Source organism: Bombus affinis, chromosome 14 (assembly GCF_024516045.1).
Source record: "Bombus affinis isolate iyBomAffi1 chromosome 14, iyBomAffi1.2, whole genome shotgun sequence".
NCBI lineage: Eukaryota > Metazoa > Arthropoda > Insecta > Hymenoptera > Apidae > Bombus > Bombus affinis.
In genome coordinates this window covers 6,924,801-6,943,900 of record NC_066357.1, presented here as the reverse complement: position 1 = coordinate 6,943,900, position 19,100 = coordinate 6,924,801, and the positions used below count along the sequence as shown (strand labels likewise).

Genomic DNA, 19,100 nt, shown 5'->3' with positions numbered 1-19,100 from the left:
TTCCTTCCGCTGTCACGATCATTTGCTAGCCGATAATCTATCCGGGCAACAACTTTCGCGCGGTTATACATGGCTACGTAGAAATCGTTGATACATTTGTCGGAACAGATGGTTCGCCACGTTCGGCGCATGACACGATTCGGAGATACCTAATTCAAACTCGCATCAATTCGTAGAACACAACCGGATGACCGCGCATTTTTCTCACTACTGGGAGTCTGCCGACTTGATTTTCGGTAGGTCGTAAACGATTGTGCATGTGCGTAGAAAGGAAGTAACGATACGGCAGGATGCAGACGACAGATAGAGACACCCGGTATAATCTCGCTTCGCAGATAAAGTCATCCCCGTATCGCGCGGTCCTTCCTGTTGATTCGCTTAGGCCGCGAGATGCACGCGCTAACTCGTGCCCGGAGTTGTTCCTGAGCTTGTGATCACGCGCAACCGCGACCTGTTCCGCCCTCTTTTTGTAGATTTTCGAGACTGATTGAAAATTTGATGGATGATTTGTAGGCAGCCTGGCGGGCGAAGATCTATCTCTCGAAGAGGCCACGGAGGACGATGAGACGGCTACCTCGACCGGCAGGGATCATCGGCACCACCATCACCAAGAGTCTCAGGAACAGGGCACGCCTGGAGCTCCACCCTCCACTAGTCCACCGCGTCATCATCAGGCTCAAGAGGACGCGGACCGTTGCAACGTGTTACAAGGCGGAGTGATACTCTACTCTTCCCCTCATTCCACATCTTCGGTGTCTTCAGCACCAGCGTCGAGCGTTAACATCTGCAACGTACCAACGTTGACGTACCGTGGCGTCTTCACCACCACCTGTACGCAATCCTCGCCGCTGAACACTCTTCAGAATCAGCAGCAGCCACCCCAACAGCAACAGCAGCAGCAGCAACAACCAACCGGTCAGGAGCTCTGGGGTCCGTTAACCTCCCCGACCTTGACTTTGACAAATTCACCCTTCCTACACTCTACCCTTCACCCAGCCCCGTACGGTGGAGAGACCGTCGAACTTTTACCGGTCGAATCGAAGCCACCCCCACCACCAGGCTACCACGATACACCAACCACTACTCCCGCGGCGTGGTTAACGACGCACGATGACCCTTACGATCCGAATCTCCTGTCCCATCATCATCCCCATCACCACCATCAAGAGACGACGCTGAAGCAAGAACCCACGGGCGGCTACCCACCAGCCGTCCAACAGCAACAACAACAGCAGCAACCTCAACCCACTCAACAGCAGCAGCAACAAGCACCACCGTCGGCTGGTACAACGGGAGTCCAGCTAGCGGAATACAACCCCAGCACGTCGAAGGGGCACGAGATTCTCTCGCAAGTTTACCAACAGAGTGCTCTGCCGCTCAGGCTGGTCCCGGTGAAGCCGCGAAAGTATCCGAATCGACCGAGTAAAACGCCGGTGCACGAGCGACCGTACGCTTGCCCCGTGGACGGCTGCGATCGCAGGTTCTCTCGCAGCGACGAGCTCACCCGGCACATCCGCATTCACACCGGCCAGAAACCGTTCCAGTGTCGCATCTGTATGCGCTCCTTCTCGAGGAGCGATCACTTAACCACTCACGTGAGAACCCACACCGGCGAGAAGCCGTTCTGCTGTGATCAATGCGGCCGAAAATTCGCGAGGAGCGACGAGAAGAAACGGCACGCGAAAGTTCACTTGAAACAGAGGCTGAAGCGCGAAGCCACCCACGCCACCGCTAGAAATCACCCTCAGAGCCACGCTTCTCCACCGTGCAATCAGTAAGAAGAGTTTGAACGAACTGTGTCGCAGAATCAATCCACATTTTTCATACGACGATCGATGTCGATCGATCGTCGACACCGTCGATCTCCACGCTCATTCCTTTAATCTTGTCAATCATGCTCGTGCACGACGCAGCTTTTTCACCTTGCCAGGCGACGAGGAAACGACGGAGACCTTTAGGCGGAACAGACTGCCGTCACCGACTGATCCGTCATCGATCCGTCGTCGGCACCGTCAGCGATCGACGAGTGGGGCTCGACTTTAAAGGATTGGCCTCGCGACCGAATCGACAAGCATTTTTGGCGGTATAACGAAGCGTGATACCGAGCCTCTCGGATAATAGTACGTAAGGAACAATCGCGGAGGATTTTCATAAAATCTTTGTAAATAATCGTGGATAATTTTTAATCGGGACTAGAATTTCAAAGCGGTATGTAAAATAAATGTCCGGTGTGATCGGTCCCGACGATGGGCTCGTCGCGTCTTACAGAACGGATCGATTCGAAGCTTTTCTCCTGATCTCGACGAGGAAATACGAACATTGCGTTAAATATATATATATATATTAGACTCCGGCGGTTTTCCTTCGAGCTCTCATCTCAGTTTATTTCTTTCACTCCCGTCCCCTTTTGCCTACGGTTAATACGGTTGCATAAGGAAGAGAAGAAAATTGAAAGTTTACTACGTCAAGTTGCATTTAGAAGGAGTAAGAACGAATACGAGTGAAAAATCTAGCTTTACCAAGAGGTACTGTTTCCTCGACAATTGTCAGTATCGGAATGCTCGTGCTTTTAGCGGTAAACGGGAAGAACGGGAGAGAAAGAAAAAGAGAAGAAGAAAGTCAGGGAGGATATTCGAAGCGAGCGACGCGTCGAAGATCGTTATTTACGACGGTTGCGTTTTATACCCTTGTTTGCGATCGAGAACGAGATGCAGATGCGAAAATCGACGTTAACCGCGCGTAGATACGTACGCGAAATATTCCGATGTCACGAAATATACTGCAGCCAGGTTCTCCGACGAATCGCGTAGAATCGATACCGCCCGCAGCTTCCGGGAATCAGGGAGGAATTTACCGAAGGAGAAGAGAAGAGAGAAAGAGACGGCGCACTCTCGATCGCATGCAAACGAGCGCGTGAAAAAAAAAATTGCCATGCGCGAGCGCGCTTCTTGAAACGATCAGGGGATCGCGTATCAACTTTTCCCAGCTCTCTCATGATCGGAACCGGTCGATGTTTTTCGATCCTTTTACCCGAGTGTTCGTTCCTTCGGCCAATAATCGTGCAATTTTCGAATCGTGCCCGATTCCACAAATGTTTTCAGGATATTTTCTAAGTATTTTTATAAATTACGACACTCGACGAATGAAAAAGAAAAAAGAGAATGAAAATGTAGTTCGATATCTATTACGATCGGTATCGCGATTCTATGAGAGGGCATAGACCCTGACACGTTTGCAAGATGCGACCGACACCGACGGACGATCGGTATTACATACACACATACTACTTTGCGTCCTCGAACCTCGTGTCTTTCAATCATACAATCGTAATAATCGCTTCTTACATATTTGTTATCGTCCTCTACCTCTGAAACTCGTTCACTCGTTCCTACGACACCCTTCGTGCCCCGGACACGCTAAATCTCGGACTTTTTCCGTGTCCTAGGGAACTCTCTTGCCACTCCTTGCTACCCGTTTTCCCCTTGAAAATTCCTTTCAGCGTTAGAAGTCACTTCGTAGACTCCCTTAAGCTTCTTGGAAGTTAAATACCAGACGCGTCACCCTTCCCCTTGTGAATTAACCCTCTTTTAACCGCCAACAAACCCCAAACGAGTAAACTGTAATTAATCGCGATCATCGTTGTTGAACGGGAGTTTTCCTTTGTAAATATGTATATAACGTGTTATACATATGTACACATAGGTTACATCTAATCGAATCGTGCCGACAAACAGAGAGAGAAACCCGTAAAATCTTTCACTTTCCTCCTTTTAATCTTGCCGCCCTACTTTCCCCTCCTTTCCTCTCGTCCTCTTCCCGCCCCCCCTCCCCCTCCCCCGCCACTCCATCGTGATCGTTTACGTGTATAAAATATGAGTTTTAGCGGCGATTAATATTATGTATATGTTGCTCTATTTATTAACAAAAAAGCAAAGTCTCACTCCCTAGTTACATGTATCTATATTATATATATATGATATATATAATATATATATGAACATAGGAGATATATATATATATATATTGTTAAAATTAAAGGATTATTTTTATTATGATTATTATATTATAATTATATTAAATAACAGTTATAATTAATAACGAAACGCGCGGCAACGCGTACAGCTTTTATGGATCCCAAGCGTTCTTACGCGCTCTCTACCTACTTCAACGATGGTTGCACCGACGCGTATGCGATATTATCCGCTATTGTTCTAGATAGATCGGAAAATATGTAGGCAGAGGAGCGTATAACGCGCACGCGCGTTCTCGTGAAATAAAAAAGCAGAAAGAGAGAGAGAGAGAGAGAGAGAGAGAGAGAGATTATGCCTGTGTCTGTTGCCTGTATGTGTGTATGCGTGTATAAATGTGTACGTGTGTGAAAGAGAACGAGAAAGAGAAACATTTAATGTTGTTAATGGAAGAAACGAAGATAATGAGAAAAGAGGAATAGAGAGGACAATTTTTTTACGAACGATAATTACACTATAATTGGATAAATTATGTGTAACTATTCCACAATATGGTGCTCCGAGTGTGCAATGCACAGAAAAGAATCTCTCGACTACCTGTATATTTGTGTTGTAATCATCGTTGCCGTTTAATCTGGCCGGTTCCCCACGACGATTATTAACAAAAATACAAAGTTAACATTGAACAGCAACGTCTGGTTGTTCTTATTTCCCTGTGGTACGGCACAAGCTCCTTGAAACGATACGTCGACGCTCGTAATCGTCGACCGCAAGACCCGTTGAAAAGTTTCGCCTCTTCGTTTTATCACCTTTAAACGCGGATAGCGAGGAACAGAGTTTAAAGCTGAAAGCACGTTCCGTTTTCGATGCTCTCGATATACGTTCGACTCTTTCGAGGCTTTCGATATATTAGAGTTTATATTTCGAGTTTATCGGGGTTCGCGATCTGTGAAAGCTATAACGCTATAAATCGTTCGGAACGCATATTTATAATATGTTCATGAACATAATGGTATGCAATAGTGTCGTTTGTCACGTTGAACGATTTCTCGAGTGTCGTTACATCGCCAATTTATTTTTCCCTTTTGCGCGTTAGCGTCAGGCACATTCATCGACCGCAGACATCTTTATCGATCATCGACAATTACCGAATAGGGCATCGACGATCAAGGATGTCGATACAGCGAACCGCATCCTACGCGACCGAACTATTGTTCCTCCGAGGTGTGCGTTCAAAAGGCAGCCACCTAGAGATTAATAAGGACCGGTCCCCGTTGCAACGAGACTAGTCGATCTCGATGAAACGCCGCTCCGTTGTGTCGTGTTTTCCATGCAACCTTTCACCATAAACACGCGGTTGGCGCCTAAACCGATTGCACTTTCCGACTAACGCTTATCTCGATTTTTCGCTACAGCGCGATACGAATCACGAACAACTGGCAATTAGTAGTGGTCGCGCGTGCCAATTTTTCTCTACCTCCATCGTCGATAGATTCTTTATCGATCGGCCATTGATCGAAGCCAGTTCAACTCCCCGTCCGGTTCACTGTTGAAATTTCGTTCAGGATCGAGTTCCTTTTATGAGTTTCTTAAAGAGAGAATTATTGTTGCTTGGTTTTCCAAACTCGAGAGGAACGACCAGGTGAAAACGCGTGATCGAAATCTGGTACATATGGTAGAATATGTAATACAACACTGCGCGTAATACAACGTCGCGTGAAGTTGTAAGATAAAAATTTCCAGGAAGAGAGAAAAAACGGTTTCAAGGTATGGTATGCTAAAACACGTCGGAATAAAAAATTCGTCTCGTTTGTTGCCCGGGGCGACGTTGTCTCTTCCAAAAAAGGTAATCCATATGATTCAGAGGAGCCGAGAAAGACGACACGCCGGTTTGTGCTACCGGTCACGACGAAACCGTCCCGTAATATCGTTTCCGTAATCGGCTAATTAACGGAAAACGATGATGTCTTCCAGAAGTGGATAGGTTTCTCTACCAGCGGTGGCAGCCAGCGTCTCGACGTTCAACAGGAGAGGGTCCACGTCATCGATTCTTCGCGCTCGGACGAACGAAGTTTTGGCCGGCTCGCTGGCTCTCGCGTGTAGAGAACGTGCAATGGCCACTACATAGGTGTATGCACACCTATATAGGAGAGACAGTGCAAGAAGTGGGCAGGAGTGAGGCTGTGAGAGCACGTCTATAAATAGGACCAAGATCGAGATGAGGCCTCCTCTGCACTTCGTGATACCTTCTATCCTTCTCCCACCGTCATTCTCCATCTTGTTTCCATCCACTCTTCCTCTACCCAACGTTCTTTTTCACGACTCTTTAACCATCCTTCTCCCACCAACATACTCGTCCTATCTCCTTCTCGTTCTTCGCGATCCCTGTCTCCTTTTCGCTCCTTTGTTTTACTCTCTTTCTCGATGGCGCCGTCCTCGTCTCGACGCGAGCTGTTTCCCGCTTTCTCTTTCGATCTTTCCATTTCGCTTCTACACCGAGCCATCGGATCCGTACATCTCGTTCTCGTCCCGTCTCCGTCTCGCTCCATAACTCCTAAACCATTTCTCCTTCTCCTTCCCTTCTCGGCACTAGACATCCCTCCCACTAACGACTGACAAGCACGACGATGCGCTCCTCGCACGACACATAAGGATCGCGTATACGCTGGCGCGCGTGCAGCCGAGCAAAAAAATTGTCGTAAAATATAGTTCCTCCGTGGATATGCAAGCTCCGGACCGGGTCCTCGAAGAAGAAAAATGCATGTTGGGTCGCGCGACCGGCCGAACGATCGAACGATGGGATGAGTCAGGTAACGTGGACTCGCAGCTCCGCGGTTCACCGTAGGTGTTGTTGAAATTTGATTCCCCGCCGTGACACTGCACCGACGCGACTTCCGATCATGCGCGCCAGCTTCATCCCCTTACCACTCACCGTGTCTTCCTACATCTATTCATATCTCGATAAAACGTTCAAGCATTTTATATACTCGGATAATTTTTCTGCGCTGTACTTCTCGATTTCTTTTCTCTTCATTTTTCTTTATTATTTTCTGATTTATTTCGTTTAGGTTGAAAACGAGATAAAAGGAACGAGATATGAAATATGCGATAGGAGAGCAGACACAGGATACGTCGATTTTCCTTAGCCGAGCCAGAGAAAAAGACAGGCAAAACGCGATCACCGAGAAATCCAGCGTATTTATCTTCGTCCATCTTTTTCTTTCTTTTCTTTTTTTTCTAATTTCCAGGCCAGCGTCCAGGTTCTTCTCGGCGGACGAGTGGCGCATCGACGCGGCAAAACGAGCATTCCGCTTTCATTCGCGCCGCGCAACGATACCCAGTGTGTGTCGCATCGATCTTATAAACCAGCATCAAACGGAGGGCAGCCGAATGAGCGGAGCCGGCCAGCCAGTCAGCCACACCCCGACGCGATTAAACCTGTTGCTGCTTCGCTCGTGGCTCGACTCCATAGACGCGTACTTACACGTAGGTGTCTGGTTGCGAGTATATGCGGAGATCGGTGTGAAACTTTTCAAAATCGGTCACGGATGCTCTGTAAACGAGTCGATATCTCGTGACGAGTTTGCAGTCGACGAGTTTCAGGAGACAATTTCTCAATGGGCTCTCGAAGATCGATAAAAGGACTGAGAAACAAAAATATGTACAACGCCTGAAATAATCGAGGGATCGATACCGGCAATGATTCTATCACGACCAAATATATGGAAAGAAGATTTATAATGTCGATAGGTTGACACGTTCGGAAAAGCTTGATAAATTCATATGAAAAGGCCAATTAACTGGCCGCTCAGGTTATCGGTTTTCTAGATGAAATAATTTATTTGAAGAAATATTTATGTGCTCCTGATCAACAAATCACAGCAACTCTCTAATCTTTTACGTGTCTTCTATAAATTACATCATATCTACGGTTGTAAGGAGAAATCTGCGTAACTGAAATTGATTTAGCTTAAAGAATATTATCATCTTTCAATTGCACGATTATAAAAATTTTTGGCTAAGGGATGATCCGGTCAATAGATTGATATAATAATTAAGATAAAAAAGATACAGACGCAAGGAGAGGTTGTAAAAATTGAAATTACATAGGGAACGTTCTTCTGATTGTTTCCAACGGCGTATATTTTGTTAAAATATCGGTAGACGATGAAAGAAGAAAATTAGTGACGACGTTAGATAGAGTTTCAATACAAACAAATGAAAGAATAGCACCATCGATCGGACGAGACAAAAAGAAAAACAACGCACGTGTAAGAAAAATCGAAGATATAAAAAGCCCAAGGAGAGACTGCCTATTCCTCGCTGCATTTCTGCCACCCCTCCGATCCATATCGCTTACCTTTGACTTACGGTTTTTGCCACTCTCGCGTTATCCGACGAGATCGATGCAAGAACAGCATATAACGAGCTGGTGAGGTCTCGAATTTCGCGTCTCTGGTAACAGTATGACGCAATTCGGTAAGCCGGCCGCGAGGGGTGAAACGGCTGTTAGGTGGGCTGGTCAGAAGGACAGAAATTAGGGGGTAAGTTTCTTGTAATAGAACACAACGACACTATCGGTACTTTTAACCTGTTAAACGAGTCGTATGTGGAACAGAATCTTGTACAGCCACGGAATTAGAAATTGATTGATACGAATCAACCGATCAATGTTTTTTTTTTTTTTAATTTTCTAACGTATGTTGATATTTAAATATTAAACTTTTTGTTACCTCTAATTAAAATATTCTACGAATCGTGACGTTTTAAGTTCTCCGTGAATACATAAACATCCAGCTATGATTTCAGATCATCTTCAGAACAAAACCCAAACGAGCAAGCACCTATTTCTTTCATTAAAGAAACTCGTTCGGCCTGTCGTACTTTCACCAATTACATTTCTCGCGTATGCGCCTGCATACCGTGGCTACAAAAGCAATTCGTAGCACACAGTTGTATTTATTACAGCATTTACATACCAATCGATTAAGCCTAAGTACATGAAATTTCCTATCATTTACCAATACCTTGCACACGACCGAAACTAATCGACGCTATGAAAATGAAACGTATAACCTCGTCCCACGAAAGTACTGCTAAATGATAGAAAATTTGATATACTCGGAACTAATTAATTAACGCGTAAATGACGCAATAAGCTGTGCGGGTACTTTTCAGATATCCGCTGTACGTCTACATGTATCAACGTTCAACATTCTCCACGAGTAAAGAATGATCGAAACCAGAGAGAGGTGCAGGGTCGCGCGTACGGCCAGCATCCGGAGAAGTCCTCGCTGGGGGTTAGGGTCACGTCAACGTAAAAGCAAGGTAGAGAGCCCGTGGAAGCGGCGTATGCGGTGCCGGCGGTGGGGAAGGGCAAAAAGGTGGAGCGAGAGAGCGAAGGGGGATTCATTGAGGAACGGCACGTGCAGAGGATGGAGCTCGCGACCGCGAGCTCGATGGAACGGTCACGGCAGGGGGTAGAGGCCGGCGGCTAGAGGGGCAACAACAGGGTTGCCTGGCGACCGTCAGCCAACGGGTTGCCCCTGGCGACTGATTGCGTCACTGCAGCGCCGTATGACGTCACGCGACGCCACTGCCCTTGACCGCTCGAGTCCGGGGAGAGCGTCCTGACGACCCTCTCTTCCCCTTTTGCCCCTCTGCCCGTCCCTTTCCTCCCCGCCCCACTCACAGCCGTCATCCTCCACCCGAGTCGAGGGAACGGAGGAGAAGTTCTGACGCCGTCGTAATCCGGAGGGGTAGAGTTATCCGTGAAAGGGAGCAAACTCTGCACCACGTATATGCACGTAGCAAGTTGATCGCGCTTCTTCTATCATCCACCACCACTTACCACGGAGGGTTGCAAAGGTGTTGTAAAAATAGTCGACTCGTACGTTCATCGTGGATATTTTAGGAATTACGTTGATCGCCGCTCCTTATTTTTATCGGCCACTTTCTGCGCCGTTGTAACGTTTGATTTGTGCATTAACCAGAGCCAGGGGATGGGGTGATAATGAATAGGCTTGGGCATATTTATGTAGATACGTATTTTTATGAAGGATGATGCAAATCGATGAGCAATTAGCTTTAAGGTCAATCGATGGGGACGATCTTGGTTTAGAATATATGTAGTATGTGTAGTTACGTTTCTGGTAATATTAATGTTGCTTCTTTTGATTATTTTTGGCATATTTCCTTTAATACCGTTTAACCGTATGGAACGTATCTAGATGTGGGTATATCAGAGACGAATAAGTGTTACGAAGGTAAATAAAGAGGAATGAGATCTGAGCAGAGATTCGCTTCACTTAATAAATACGATACTGCACTTTGAATATGTAGTATACACCCCCGCTCGATAATCTTAGGAGAGTTATATTTACTTCAAAAGTAGAAAATATCAAATGATCGTTAAAAGTTACGAAGAATATAAATAATTTAGCGTGCTGGTTTACACGACTGTGGAAACAGTTTATGTATAAGATATTAATGTATTAACGAGCTTTAAAAATGTTTGTAAAAGAGAGTTTATAAGCTACGTGAAATATCAAAATTTTATTAAGAACATGTCCTATAACTTGCAAGGGGAGTATATTTTTGTATATTATACGCATTCTATGTGATAAAATTTATTGGCTCGAAAGTTTCCGTAAATGATCATAAAAATCCTCGATTTAATAACGAGATTAATCGTGTACCAACATGGCATCGATTAGAGTGATTACATCGTTTCAACGATGTCATCGGCTCTTTCCGTTCCCTAAGTACATTAACGTCAATGGGATTCCGTTCCTGTGAATCGATTTTACAATGAACTCGATGCAAATAACACCTGCCACGTGCGTGCATATTTGCTTTCCGCGAGGCGGAGGTGGATATTGGAGAGATTGAAAATTTATGGCAAATGATTTTATCTCACAATTATTTACGTTCGATAAAATCAAACCGTTCGAATCTCACCCTGGCGAATGATGGAGGCTGCGAGTCAACCACTCGATCTTCCTGTTTGCTGAATGCTGTAGCCCGTTTCGCTGACTCGATCGTGATAAATAATTTGAAAGAAAAAAAGTGTAACGCCGAACGAACGTTACGACTTAATATCGAATGCTTTATGCTTCATTAAAATATTTTTATGGCCCTGCAATGCAACTATTGGAACGGGATAGCGACTCGTGGGCGGGAAACGTACGCGTGTAACTTGCTGTTTCAAGCCCACTGCACAATGAAAAGCAGAAAAAAAAGACGGTTACTATCCGACTTTCTACCATTTACGTCACAAGTGAATCTCGTGAAAGAAATCGAACGTGAGTATGTATTTCGGTTCTTGCCCGAGACATAGGATTCAGTCATATTGTTCCAAAATCGTGAAAAAATACAAATATTAATAAAACGTTTGGAAATACGAGCACGTAAATACTTTCTATCTTTTAGTCCAGTCGCGTTATGCAGTTTCATGTGCTTTATTATTATCAACCATTTCATGATGATATTTGACTTGCAATTGTTAAGAATATCATTTCCATATCCCAAAAAGTGACTCTTTCAACATACGCGAGAGAGAAAGTGATTCTAATATACCTTATATTTTACAGGTAGTCAGAAGTTGTCAAGTATCTCTATGTATGCGTACATGTTCGTGTGTTTACCGAACCTACCCAGCTGACGTCTGTTCATTCACTTTGCTCATCCATTCATAAAATGCAGTGGAGTATCGCGCATGCGCGCATTATCGCTCCTTTCTATCGTTGAAATTTTATACCTTATCGATAGCCGAAACGATTGTTTTGATTTTTCAACAACGTCTTCCAACGTTTTACCTGAGAATTTCGAGGGAATATGTTTATCTAGAAAAATATCACTTCCTTTTCGATCAATCTCTAATGAAAAGTTCATTTATACGCCAATAGATAGCAGAAGTAGTTTCGGTTCCATTTAACACGAACCGTGTATAAATATATTTTAATTTTGTTTTTCATATAAAAATACAATTGCTAATACCTTTTTCTCTTATTTTTATGAACAATCGTCTGAAATATATAGAATTATTATGAATTGTCATAGAATGACAAATAAAGTTATCTTAAATTATCAACGGTTGATAAAGACTTTTCTATAGAAATCAACAGATAACAAATTTATTTCGATCGTTGAGGATAATTTGTCAAAAGCATAAATGTCCAAAAATAATATACAAATCTGTTCTCCATATGTACATGTGTGTGAATTTTTAAATATTCAACACTTATAATGTTATACTTTGTCATTAACTAGGGACAGGATAGACGTGATATTAAATGGAACTTCGTGTATCAAATTGTGAAATACCCACATGTTAGAAAATCAGAGTGTTTTTCACACCCTCTACGATTTCTTACGGCGAACATCGAAATTATCATAGACAACCCATCAGTTATTATATTACCGACAAATACAGAATAGTTTTAACATTTGTGACGGCGGCCTACCGATATCTTGCTGTTTTATCGATATAGTTACTACGAATCCAGAATAGTATTTAGCAGCTAATGTATACGAACGTAAGCCCTATTATTACCCCTTATATCAGCAACCATCAAAAGGAAAGTTGCTCTTCCACGTAGACCAACCTCTCCCCTAAAGCGTAGACAGCATGTAAAAAGGCCTTGTATCACTGAACCTTGCTTCTTTATTTTTTCATTACGAAATCTCCTCGAATTTCCGCGGTTCGAACAATATATAAATACCTTTCTTTTTGAGCTGATATCAACATTGTAACTGAACATGTAAATTGATTTTTTGATAGTATACAATGAAATAATTCTTTTTAAAGTATTGTAGAAGCATAAAATTCTACTTTCGTCTACCGTTATATGTAAAATAACCTGTTCTATTATTTAAAATTTCATAGGAAAAATTAATTTTAATTTAAACCATTCTGATATTGAATCGATAATGTCGTATGTGATACGAAACTAGTAAGGGGCTTAGGTGACTCCCAAAACGTGAAACAAAGATACATTAAATTGTCAGGTCTATCATATTGTAATCATATCGCAACTGCATGTATGTTCAATCGAGTCGCGTCGTTGCGTGTCACGGTGTACTATAGTATTATCGCATCGACAAATGACGCATGGAGCGATTTGTCACTTGTCTGTAATGTTAATCGGTTTAAGCTTCTTATGATATTCGTAGTAATGTCATTAACAACAATGTTAATGGAAGGATTAAAATTGCTTTATTTCTACCCAATTATTGTTCTCTTCAACATCGGGGTATTGAATAGCATTGGTGGAGGTTAGTAATTAGGTTATAAATAAAAACGTTACTTGATAACAATTTATAATTAAACAATTTTTCCTATGGCATTCCCTTATGGCACCCCTACAGGTACTTACATCGATACAAGTACTGCTTCAGATGTGTTTTTTGAAATTATATATCCACCGGAATTGGAGTATACATATAAATTAAGGCCCGCGAAAGATTTTGGAGCGCCATTCGTAAGTATTATATATATTTTAGAATTGATCTAAATATTACAAATAAGGGCATTTCAATTTTATCTGTTATTTGCAATATATATTTTCAGAATGCAAGTTTTTTGGAAGAAGGAATCCCTTTAGTTCCAACTGACCCTCCTCATGGCTGTCAAGTAGCAAAAAATGCCAAAGAATTAAAAGGTAGAATTGCATTAGTTGAGAGAGGAGACTGTAGTTTCTTTGCTAAAAGTATAATAGCTGAAAAAGCTGGGGCAAAAGCTGTAATCATAGCAGATTTCCACCCATCCTCTATTAAAGAATCAATAACCAATTCTTTATGGACTGAGTATTATTATATAGACATGATACGAGACGATACTATTCCTTCAACAAAGACGGTAAACATTCCTGCTGGATTCTTGCTTGGTAGGAATGGCAAAATGATCCGGCAAACTCTAAAACGATTGAATCAACCATTTGCCTTAATTAATATCCCAGTAAACTTCACTTATTTGGATAAATTGCACCAACGCCCTTGGTTATTTTGGTGATTATCAATAAGATTTTTCATTGATTTTCATATAATGAAACAAACGTATTGATTTACAAAGAATTAGAGTTTCAAAAGTACTAAAAACTATGGGGTTACTTGTAATCAAAGTAATTATATGAACAATTTATTGTGCATTGTACTTGTAAAAGATAAGAAATGCAATCTTATACAATTTATTAATTATTTTATAAGAGATTTAGTTTCTCTCTCTAGCCATTTGAGTGCTTGAGCATTTTCTGGCCCTTGTAATAGAGGTTTTAGAGTATTCAAACATTTTGTATGATAATCATTTAGATATTGAATCTGAAAAAAGATTTGCAATCAATTATCTTAAGGCGATTAATATACAGAAAATAAATCGAATCTATACCTCATTATCTGTTAATAAGGACACATCAAGTAGCTTAGTCTGTATAGGCACCAGTGTAACAGTTTCAAATGTAAGAAAGCCACGATTCTTATGATTGTAGGGTGTGTTTGCCTTTACTACCAATTCTATATTTTCCAACCTAATGCCAAATTTCTCATCCTCATAGTATCCTGGTTCTAATAATTTTACCACATGTAATGATTAATTATTAGAATATAGATATGTACGTGTAATGACAAACAATACTTTAACTTTATACCATTTGATAAAAACATCCCAGGTTGTAAACCTGGATCATCAGGATATGGTTTCCAAGAAATACCAATTGGTCCTTCGTGAACATTTAGATACGAACCTATCCCATGTCCGGTACCGTGAAGATAATTAAGACTGTAATTGTACATTTAGATATAAATAAATAATATTTTCCATTTTATAAGCAAAATAGGTATATTTACCCAACACTCCATAAATTTTCCCGAGCAAGCGTATCGAGATAATTTCCCTGTATCATTAAAGGAAAAATGGTCGATGAAAGGCGACATTGTCCTTTAAATACTCTTGTAAAACATTCGCGCTCGAAACTCGTTGGATTACCAAAGTGCAATGTTCTTGTAACATCTGTGGTACCATCTCGATATTGTGCACCAGAATCGCAAAGATAAATTTCTTTGTCTGTAATTGGCACATTTGTTTTTGGTGTTGGTAGATAATGAATTATTGCTCCATGTGGCCCAACTGAAGATATTGTAGGAAAACTGAGCCCAATGAAATGTTCCTGCTCCCTTTTGAATAACATACATTATATATGTATAATAGAGAGAACTGTAATTTTTATTATACCAAAATTTTATAATACTGCATGTAAATTCTCTTACTGTCTAAATTTTTCAAGTTGAGTCGCTCCAGATATTTCTGTGATAGTATTTTCTTTATTTTTAACCTGATCTTCCAACCAAGCGAAGTATTTTATGAGTGCAACTGAATCTCGTACATGCGCTGCTTTCATTCCTTCTATTTCAGTATTATTTTTTATTGCTTTCATAACGCTTATCGGGGTAATTTTTGTATGCTTCTTCGCTTCTCCACAGTCAGCATGTAAAGCGTAACTAGAACCATTACTTATCCATATTTTGTCATCATTTGCATATGAACTTGCAATCTTTTTCAAAAAATCATGTATATCTCCATAGGGATGATAAACTACATTTACTTCTTCACTAATTAATTGTTGCTGAGCTTCTTCTGCAAGTTTGTTTTTATCAATGAATAAATGTAAATCGTCTAATGTAAGAATGATATATGCAAAGAAAACAGGATTGTAAGGTATATCAGATCCTCTTAAATTTAGAATGTATGCTACTTCGTCTAAAGCTGAGATTACAAGTACTTTCACATTGTTTTTGTTCATTATTTCTCTACACATTTTCACCTTTTTTCCTGCACTACATCCAGAAAATTGCAATGGCTGAGGTAAAACAACATTAGCTGTAGGTGCAGGTTGTTCATCACCCCAAACTTTGTCAATTAAATTTTCCTCAAGAGGCATCAAACAATGACCAGCAGTAATTAAACTGGTATGTAATACTGCCCACTCTGTGTAACTTATTAAATTAGGATCAGCCCCAATAATAGACTTGGGAGGTAGATTAGAAATTAACCATGCAGCTCTGGTTGGAGTATCTAATAAACCTTCTTTCATTAAAGTCCATGCCTCTGGTGGATCAAATTCTGCTAAAGCTTGCATATAGTATCTTCCATCAGTCCACAGTACAGCTTTATTTTGTGTAATAATTGCAGTTCCAAAAGAACCAGTGAAACCACTTATGAAACGGATCCTTTCATCGTACTCTCTTAAATATTCTGATTGATGTGCATCATCTGAACTTACAACTAAGGCTTGAATACCTTTTCCTTTAAGACCACCTATTTGAACAGCTTCCATTAATTCTCGAAGCTTAGCTAATTTAGTAACACCACTTCTTTGTGCCATATTGATGTTTGTACTATAATAAGTTTTTATTGATATATGATGTACTGAAACAAAATAATATTATTTAATTAATATAAATGTAAATCTCTTAAATTATTATGTGTGTATTTAAATTAATATGATGCAATTAAAAATAAAATTTAATATACTTACGACTGGTATATGTATTGTACACACGGTGACTGTTACTTAATTTATCCCATGTATTTCGAATAATAACAATGTCACCTTGTCTTATCGTAACAAGATAATCTTATCAAACATTTTACAAAAATATCAAACAATTGTATTCTTATTACTTATTATGAATATAAAATATAAATTGAATATTGCATATATCGATGTTTCAAGTTTGAAAGTATGACGTTTTAAGTATCGACTATTGTGTTTAGTACGAGGTTAGAAACGATATGATGCCCTTCAAGATTCAGTAAAGTACAAAAATAAATATTTGTCGGTAAACCATACCGGTTTAATACACAATTTTTTTTACTTCTATCTTTAGAATAAATTTAGCACTTGTTATGCTTATAATTTAAAATAAAACTATATTAGATATCGTAAATTTTGTGGTGTTATCGTAACAATAATTTACTTGATAATTCACAAAGTAAAATTTCCATTATTATCAGCTTATCAGTATGTAGTCTAATGATCAAAAATTAAAAATTCATTTTCTCCAATTTTTACAATTTCAGTAATAATTTATTGGAATATATATGCATTAAGATATTAAATTAAAAAATGTATAGAAAACATATGATTACTTGTTTATATTAATTGAAAAAGTTGTTAGCTTATAAAAGAACAGTATTATATTTATATACAAAATATAACATCACAACAATGTAAGTATATTTACATGTTCATGTGTCAATATTACAATTTACTACAAACTTGTGATCTTTTCTAGCATGTTGTATCTAACAAGGTATTGCGTATCAACAATAACAAGAAACAGTATAACAAAATTTCTACCAATTAAACAAAATCTATATACATATACTCCAAAATCAGCAGTTACAAATTCAACTCTTACTTTTATAAAAAGGAATGTCACTTTGCATAAGGTGCTCATATTAATTTTATAAATTTAACGTACAAAATAATAATAATAATAATAATAATAATAATAATAATAATAATAATAATATAACTTTAAGTAATTTTTGTGCGATATTATCATAGGATTTACTTAAAAATGGTGGCATCGTAGCAAAAAGTTTCTCAACAAAATCAGCTGAAAAATCAAATAAAACTGTAGGCAAATGGCTCTTAACTTGCAGTGGCATGGTTTTTGTAGCTGTTGTTCTAGGTATAATCTTGTACTGTTTTTTTTACTACTGTGCTTGTACTATTATAAAAGCAGTTATAGATAAGACATATGGAAAATAGTTTTAATAATAGTTATAAAAAAAAAAATACTTTTGAAAGCATACTATTTATAGCAAATTAATATATATGTGTAATATACCAATATATGAATATATAAACCTTTATAAAGTATGATATGTAAATAAAGAAATTGAAAGAAAAAACCATAATTGCTCGTCCTTCCTTATTTTTATGTAGGGGGTATAACAAGACTTACAGAGTCAGGTTTATCTATGGTTACTTGGAAATTACTTGGTGAAAAAATGCCTACTACTGAAATTCAATGGCATGCAGAATTTGAACGTTACAAACAATTTCCTGAATATAGAATGTAAGATCTTTATAGTATGATATAATTGTATAATACATCAAACTATATATATTTTATACAAATTTCTTTATAGCAATAATCAAAATATGACGTTGGAAGAATTTAAACGTATTTGGTGGATGGAATATTTACACAGAATGTGGGGACGTTTGATAGGTGCTGTATTCATAGTTCCAGCAACTTATTTCTGGACGAAAGGTATGCTAACACCAGGCATGAAGATCAGGGTAGCTGTTTTGGGTTCGTTAATTGGCTTACAAGGACTTATGGGTTGGTACATGGTTAAATCGGGTTTGGAAGATCGTTTCGTGGAACCATCAGACGTACCACGCGTCTCACAATATCGCTTGGCTGCTCATTTAGGAATGGCATTTATTATATATACAGGATTTTTGTACAATGCTCTAGATTATTTAGTTCCTGCTCAGAAATTAAATCTTGATCATTCTAATGTTGATATTAGTAATCTGAAGTCGAAACTAAAGAGATTCAGAATGTTAGTTCACTCGACAAAGGGACTGGTCTTTTTTACTGCTTTGTCGGGAGCTTTCGTTGCAGGGATGGATGCAGGTCTTATTTATAACACATTTCCGAAAATGGCAAATAAGTGGATACCGGATGATGTATTCACTTTATCACCTCTACTAAAAAATTTTACGGAAAATCCAACTACTGTACAATTCGATCATAGAATATTGGTATGTTTTGAGCATAATAGCCAAATTAATATACGGTACTATAAATTTTCTCTTTTTTTACAGGGTATTACAACTTTATCATTAATAACTTACATTGCAATTGCATCTCGTAAATATAAACTTCCTGGTAATGCAAAAAAAGCTATTGTAGCTGTACTCTGTGCTGGCTATTTGCAAGTACTACTAGGAATTTCAACATTAGTACATCATGTGCCCTTAACATTAGCTGCATCTCATCAATCTGGCAGTCTTATTGTTTTAAGTACAATGATATGGTTGACTCATGAATTGAAATATTTAAAATATGTCTTAAAATAAATTTATAATGTTATACAACATTTTATTATTTTAT

General features: G+C 39.6%; 4 protein-coding genes across 7 annotated transcripts in view; 3 read left to right on the top strand and 1 right to left on the bottom strand.

Annotated features, from left to right (window-relative positions):
* Positions 1-4,660, top strand: part of LOC126924370 (dendritic arbor reduction protein 1-like) — a 36,285-nt gene extending 31,625 nt beyond the window's left edge. For both annotated transcript variants that reach the window (XM_050738766.1, XM_050738765.1), the window contains exon 3: positions 514-4,660. In XM_050738766.1, coding sequence (XP_050594723.1) covers positions 514-1,778 — 1,265 coding nt within the window. In that variant the 3' untranslated portion in view covers positions 1,779-4,660. The remainder of the gene's footprint in view (positions 1-513) is intronic.
* Positions 4,661-12,864: 8,204 nt separating this feature from the next.
* Positions 12,865-14,797, top strand: LOC126924379 (PRADC1-like protein). The gene is made up of 3 exons (XM_050738782.1): positions 12,865-13,244; positions 13,338-13,450; positions 13,540-14,797. Exons 1-3 carry the CDS (start codon positions 13,013-13,015, stop codon positions 13,978-13,980), a joined length of 786 nt encoding a protein of 261 aa, XP_050594739.1. The 5' UTR covers positions 12,865-13,012; the 3' UTR covers positions 13,981-14,797.
* LOC126924372 (xaa-Pro aminopeptidase ApepP) lies at positions 14,075-16,647 on the bottom strand. The gene is made up of 6 exons (XM_050738767.1): positions 16,499-16,647; positions 15,231-16,389; positions 14,811-15,137; positions 14,612-14,742; positions 14,353-14,528; positions 14,075-14,285 (listed from the first exon to the last, which is right to left on the bottom strand). Exons 2-6 carry the CDS (start codon positions 16,343-16,345, stop codon positions 14,163-14,165), a joined length of 1,872 nt encoding a protein of 623 aa, XP_050594724.1. The 5' UTR covers positions 16,346-16,389; positions 16,499-16,647; the 3' UTR covers positions 14,075-14,162.
* Positions 16,616-19,084, top strand: LOC126924375 (cytochrome c oxidase assembly protein COX15 homolog). 3 transcript variants are annotated; one of them, XM_050738773.1, is made up of 7 exons: positions 16,616-16,743; positions 17,044-17,193; positions 17,259-17,415; positions 17,534-17,660; positions 17,918-18,050; positions 18,124-18,748; positions 18,812-19,084. In XM_050738773.1, exons 3-7 carry the CDS (start codon positions 17,260-17,262, stop codon positions 19,064-19,066), a joined length of 1,296 nt encoding a protein of 431 aa, XP_050594730.1. In that variant the 5' UTR covers positions 16,616-16,743; positions 17,044-17,193; position 17,259; the 3' UTR covers positions 19,067-19,084. The 3 variants fall into 3 exon arrangements, with proteins under 3 accessions (XP_050594730.1, XP_050594729.1, XP_050594728.1); XM_050738772.1 differs by having other exon boundaries at positions 16,677-16,802; XM_050738771.1 differs by lacking the exon at positions 16,616-16,743 and adding an exon at positions 16,807-16,955.
* The last annotated feature ends 16 nt before the right edge of the window (positions 19,085-19,100 follow it).